Source organism: Tinamus guttatus, unplaced genomic scaffold, assembly GCF_059628265.1.
Source record: "Tinamus guttatus ecotype Peru unplaced genomic scaffold, ASM5962826v1 Tinamus_guttatus_pri_ptg000278l, whole genome shotgun sequence".
In the NCBI taxonomy this organism is placed as follows: Eukaryota; Metazoa; Chordata; class Aves; order Tinamiformes; family Tinamidae; genus Tinamus; species Tinamus guttatus.
The window spans coordinates 334,141-340,452 of NW_028288812.1; the positions used below are offsets into that span (position 1 = coordinate 334,141).

The 6,312-nt window shown below is 50.6% G+C and overlaps 1 protein-coding gene across 1 annotated transcript; it reads left to right on the forward strand.

Annotated features, from left to right (window-relative positions):
* The first annotated feature begins 3,309 nt into the window (after positions 1-3,309).
* Positions 3,310-4,241, forward strand: TOMM5 (translocase of outer mitochondrial membrane 5). The gene is made up of 2 exons (XM_088527327.1): positions 3,310-3,456; positions 3,809-4,241. Exons 1-2 carry the CDS (start codon positions 3,336-3,338, stop codon positions 3,841-3,843), a joined length of 156 nt encoding a protein of 51 aa, XP_088383453.1. The 5' UTR covers positions 3,310-3,335; the 3' UTR covers positions 3,844-4,241.
* Positions 4,242-6,312: the final 2,071 nt, after the last annotated feature.

The window sequence follows — 6,312 nt, forward strand, 5'->3', positions numbered from 1 at the left end:
TGTCTCATGTATGTTCTGTAAAGCTCTTGGGAAGGCACTTGCATGATTCTCGTAACCAGGAAGGACTTCCCGTTCATTTGCACATTGGAACAGGGAAGAGAAGGTCCTGCAAAAAGTCTGGAAAAGGCTCAGGGTAAAGGAGGGAAGTGGTTTACGAAGGCCCTCCTTGGTTACAGTTGGCAAAGGAGGCTCTCTGAGGCAGCACAGAAAGGCAGGAGAACCTCCCTCCCCACTGAAACATTGCAATTAGCCCCACTAATCTTTGATAAAATGCCGCCAGCTGCTTTGTAATTGGCTTTGCCTCAGGTCATGGAAATCAGTTTTCATGAATCATCTGCCTGTTTCTGCGCGCTGCAGGCAGAGCCCAGATGTCTTGCGGGGACGGTGGAGAGAGCCATGGGGCACCAGATGATTCCTTGTGCCTCTCCAGGCAGCACCAGCTCCTCCTGCGTATGTAATTACCATCTCTGACAGGGTTCCTGGCATCAGCGTGGTGATTCAGAAAGCACTGCCGGCTGCTTGGCATGGGCAGGAAATGCAGGACTTGGCTGGCTCAAGCCTTTCCGCTGCAGATAGCAGCCAAGCATTTCAGATGAAGCAGCACATGCAAGCCAGTCATGAGCTAAAGCTGAAGCAAGCCCTGCAGATCAGCAGTGGAGCCAGAGAGCGGTGCGTGATTTACCACATCTGCTGACATGATGCTCAGGAAAGGAATTTCAAAAAAAGTTGGGCACTTCAGAGGTGAAACATGCCTTTTATTTTATAGGAGATCATTAGTAAAAAGAAAACAACAGGTAGGTGCTATCACATCATGGTCTCATTGTGGTTGTTTGGCATTTCCTTTCTGAACCCAGACTACAAAGATGCTTAGCAATTTGCTTTCCATAGTCTCTCCGGTAAGAGTGTTTTTTGTTATTGCTTGGGGTTTTTTGGGCTTAAACAGCTTTCAATTTTAATTCAAAATAATTCTCCAGCAAGAAACTTGCTTCAAGTTTTCATGTACCAAGAAATGTGCGTTTTTCTCAGAATTCTTCTCTGCAGACAGACGATGCAGATCACTGCAGATCTTCTAGATCACTGTGGACATTTGCAGAGCCTTCACGCACGGGCTGGTGTCTGAACTGTCCCCTGCGGGGGAAGACTTACTATTGACTTGTTTTGTGAGAAGTTTTTGATTGTGTTTCTGAGGCTCCTGAAGCTGAACTTTTTCTCTGAAGAGAGCCAGCCATTGCAATAGATTTTGCTGCTCGGGTGATGCACCGACCAGAGGGAGAGCTGTGAACTGTGCTCGCAGCTTCCTGAAAAGCTGAGTTGGACTGGATATAGATAAAAGTTAGGCTTTCTTGGGTTTCAGTGCGTTAGAGCCCACCCTTGGCCAGCTTTCCCCTGATATCTTGTATGACTTCACACAAAAGGTCATTTGGGGGCACTGCTGGATTCAGGAAGGAGAAGGAAGGCCAATAGTGGGGAGCGCACACAGCCAACGCACCGATGACCGCTCCGGGGGCCAATGGAAAGTGGTAGTAAAACCAGGTGATCAGCACACGATGGTCAGGAAAAGACAGCGTGCACTGAGATATAGCTAAGCTAAAGCCATCAGCCATTTCATTTTTGGGACCGCTGCTGTAGCTACAGGGCTCTGAAAGAATAAGATGGCAATCCTTCTTTTGCCACAGTTCTCCTAAGAGCATTAGTTTACAGGATACTCTTTTGGGAGAATCCCAATAGGACACGTGATTCACCCCAGCTTCTGCCTTTCCCAGCCTTGCCCATTTCCTACCTGGCATCTTGAAGGCTGGAGCATGCAGAAACACACAGGCCTTGAGCAGAATTTTGGGCCCAAATGCAGGATTTTCTGTCTAGTCTTTCCTTTCTACTTCCTATTGCAGTGACAGGCATTGTATGATGCTTTGGGCCCAACATGCAGGATTTTCTGTCTGGTCTTTCCTTTCTACTTCTTAATGGAAGGCAGAAGACAGAGGTTTCTCTAAGTTCAGCAATGACTCTATCCTGGGACAGCTGTGGTGAGCGGGAGCTCCTGCTCCTTCAAGTCTTGTCAGAGTAACCCTTGCAGAAAGGCCCCCTGATTTCAAACCTGCACTGCAGCTTCTCTTTTGTCCCCAAGAAACCAAGCGCTGCCACGAGCAACTTGGCAATGACAAAAGACTGCCCATCATGCCTGTTTTATGCTAACCACTGGCCTGAAGAGGTGCAGCTGCTGTCAGCCTCCATCCTCTGTGGAAAAATCTCGCTGTCAAGAACTGAGTGTCCACAAAGGAGACAGAGGAGCCCTAAAACTTTAGTTGAATAAAGGGAGAGTCCACCCGGGCATACCCCTGTGGGGTCTCTCAAATAACAGAAGGGCACAGACTCCTTTCATCCAAATTTCCCCGCCTAGGTAAGAATTCTCCTTTCCCCCATCGGCCAAGGTACTCGGAAGTTGCAGACTTCTCAGCCTGCGTAACGTATGTTGCTCCTTGATATGTTCCCCCTCCCTGGTCAGACATCGGATGTCTAATTAAAGTGACTTTATGCCTCACCTGGGTGTGAAAGTTAATATTCATCAGCTCATTACGCTTCATGAATATGCTAGTAGAGCCTATTCTACTAAGGCTCATTCTGTGGTCATTTGTCGATATGAATCTTTCTGCCTCCCTCCTGTTTCCCCCCCACCCTAAGGTCAACTACACCCAATTCCATATGTATAGCATGGCCTCCCTAGCCCTGTTTGCCAAAAAATGTGGAGTATTTCACACATTTGTAAGGACACAGGCTCCTTTGTTCCACCCAGTCCCTAGTCCATGCTCTGTATGTCTCTCCTTTGGGCCAGGGGATCCAAGGTAACAGCTAGGGCACTACGGGGTAACCCATAGCATGTTACCACCTTCTACCTCCTCTTCCAGGGAAAAGGAAGAAGGAAAAGAAAGACAAAATGTTATCTTGTATTTTTGCACCAAAATAGACATATGAAACGTTTTGGAGAAGCTTTTGCAACCCTCTCTCGGGGATAGGTAGGTGCTGCCTAAAGCACACGCTGGAGGAGCCTCCCAAGCGCCTTCCCGCCGCCCCCACACCACATCCAACGCGGAACGCGAATCCCGGGAAAGCACCAACGCCGCAGGCACCGCCTAGCGCGGGCGGGACCCCGCCCCACTGCGGGCAGCGGCTTCACGAAGCTGCTGCGCAGGCGCCCCCGACGCCGAGGCACCGCCCATCTGCGGGCACGCCCTCGGGAGGGAGGGGAAGGGCGGAAGAGCGGCGCCGGAAGTGACGTCAGGCCGGGCGGGCGGCGCGAGGCGGCGGCGGCGATCGTGGCGGCGGCTCGGGGCACCGACATGTTCCGCATCGAGGGGCTGGGGCCCAAGGTGGACCCAGAGGAGCTGCGGCGCAAGATGCGGCGCGACGTGCTCGCCTCCGTGCGCAACTTCCTCATCTACGTGGCGCTGCTGCGCATCAGTGAGTGCGGGCGCCGCGCGGGCCCCTTCCGCCGCCGCCGCCATGGCGAGCCTCCATGTTCCCGCGCGCCGCCGCCCGGGGCGGCCTCGGCAGGCCCCGCCGCTGCGAGCCGAGCCCCCCTCGGCCCCGGCGTCCCCGCGGCGCCCGCAGGGCCGGCCGGGCCCACCCGGAGCCGTGGCCGCCCCGCGGTGCCGGCGGGGAGGAGGCGCTGAGGGGCAAAGTGCTGGGGGCTTATGTGGAATTGGGGCGTTATTTGTGTCGTTTGGATCTGCTACCGTCTCAGGGGTGTCTGGTTGGGAAAGGTTGCGTTGCGCAGAGCTGAATTCCGTGCTGTTTCCTTTCTCTTCCCCAGCTCCGTTCATCCTGAAGAAGCTGGACAGTATATGAGGATGTGTGAACTGCAGAGAAGAGTCGATACATGAAAACGTGGACCTTGGCTGATTTTTTTCCCCGTTCATTAGTTAATCATGGTGCCAAAGGCATCCCATACTAAACGGATCCAAATATTTTCATCTAATCATATATGACTTGAGAATGATAGCCTAGCTGGGAGAAGGGGGAAGATGCCAGTCTACCTTGCAAGGGACCTCTGGTCACCTTCAGGCAGTGACTTATGTGACCTCCCAGTGACCTGCAAGCACCTAGTCACAGCAAGCAGTGATTTATGATGGTAAATGTCTTGTGCTGCTCAGAAAAAAGTCCATCTCTATTTTGTATAAAGTGCTAAGTGCAAGCGAGTTATTTTGTTATGCAGCTACCTCCAAACTGCCACATGCTGTTGCTCTCAATCTCTCTAAACCTGTCCGAGTGAGGGGAAAAAAAAAGGGGCTTGTTAAAACCGATCCAGTTCACAAGTGTTTTTAACTGAAATAAATGGAAGAGCACCTGCCATTCAAAGAACAACTCTGGGAGTGATTTATTTTCATTACTCATCAGTTGAAGTAGAGGGCCTTTGGCACCTTATTTCCCTGGCTCCTTTTTTAAGCTCTGTCTTTTTTCCTCCCTGTCTTTATACACAGATTGAATTTAAAAGTTAAGGATAGTGAGAAGGGCTGAACTTGTCAGGTTCTGGATTGTGTGATAACTCACCACTGTGAGACATCTAGTCAAGTCTAACAGGCGTTAAGAGGGGAAGAACCGCCTAGTTTCATCTGACAGGCCTGTGCCAATTTCCTACTCAATGAGAAACTTACAGGCACTGAATCATGCAAATAAAACATGAATGAGATGTTATTACTTCAGTTAACTGTGAGCTATAACTGAATCTGAGTCACAGCTGACTTACCATAGTAGCCTCTGGCCACTGTTCGTGCTGTGCAGTGTTCTGTCGTATCATGAATTTATTCCTTTTGCCATGCCAAATTGCTGTATTAAGTTGTGCAGCAGGAAATGTTGATTTAAAAACTGGTAGGCTGCCTGTGCTAGTCTTAGCTTGGCCTTTTATGCGGATCTTGAAGTGGCAGATAATGGTTTCTAGAGAAACAGCTTGCTCTGTGAAGAGGATTGTGATTGTGCTCCCTGGTGTTCGGTGTGTGTAGTGCCCAAGCCCTGATGCTCCCTGTAGTGTCCTGTGGTTTGAGAGGAACGTGAGCTGGCTCGCCGCAGGGGGAGTTGGGTTGTCAGCCGTTTCGGGGGATGTTCCTCAGTTTGCCTAATTCTGAAAAGATACATTTAGGATTTGAATTCTTGGATCAACAGCACAGCAGATCCTCAGACACCGTTAGATTTTTTGAAGCACCTGAAAGTAAATCCTTCAAATCACTTGTCTTTGGGGAGTGACTGTAGAGTTACTTCTAGCAAAGGCACTGTTTTAGACTCGGGCTGATGTGAAGAAAGAGTCTGATTCTGCCCTTTTTTCTTGTTTCCTTGGGTGAGCAGTGCACCTGTACAATGTATGGCTGAATAATTTTTCTGCTCACCCAAATCCTGCAGCCTTCCATGAAAGGGGGGAAGATGGCTGAGTTAGTTCATATAGAAGGAAAAGACTTAAGGCTGGAATCAGGAAGGGTTTAACGTTATGGAGATTTGACCTTTGGAGCTTCCCCTGCTCCTGTTTCGGCCTAAGGTGGAGCTGTCCTGGAGAGTGAAGGTCTTAAATCCTGTGCAAGCCTGAGGCTGGAAGGGGGTGGATTCAGGAAGGGCACACAAGGGACTGTGGTCTACATGATGCCTTGGAGTCCCCATCCTCAAGTCAAGCAGCACTTCATGAATCTTCACAAACAGTTCAGGCCTGATTACTGGGTATTAGTTTGGTAGCAGGAAACAACTCAATACTGTTTAATTTCCTGAGTTTTATTGACTATGCAATGATGGTGGTGAATGGCCGAGAAGGCCAAGGGCCTCCTGGCTGCTGTAAGGAACAGGGTAGCCGGCAGGAGCAGGGAAGGGATCGTCCCCCTGTGCTCGGTGCTGCTGAGGCCGCACCTCAAACACTGTGTTCAGCTTTGGGCCCCTCACTACATGGACATGGAGGTGCTGGAGCGAGTCCAAAGGAGGGCAGCAAAGCTGGTGCAGGGGCTGGAGCACAGACCTGTGAGGAGCAACCAAGGGAGCTGGGGTTCTTCAGTCTGGAGAAGGGGAGACTCAGGGGAGACCTTATTGCTCTCTACAACCACCTGAAAGGAGGCTGCAGTGAGGCAGGGGTCGATCTCTTCTCCGGAGTAACTAGGATAGGACAAAAGGAAATAGCCTCGAGTTGCACAGGGGGAGGTTCAGGTTAGACATGAGGGTGAATTCTACACAGAAAGAGTGGTGAAGCCTTGGAACAGGCTGCCTAGGGAAGTGGTGCAGCCATCATCTCTGGCAGTGCTGAAGAAACGTGTAGATGAGATCCTTAGGGACATGGTTTAGCAGGAT

What these genes read in the sequence shown, in the direction of transcription:
- TOMM5 (XM_088527327.1), top strand. Translation starts at nt 3,336, where the DNA reads ATGTTCCGCATCGAGGGGCTGGGGCCCAAGGTGGACCCAGAGGAGCTG. An exon ending in CGTGGCGCTGCTGCGCATCA is followed by an intron (nt 3,457 to 3,808) that starts GTGAGTGCGGGC and finishes TCTCTTCCCCAG; the next exon opens with CTCCGTTCATCCTGAAGAAG.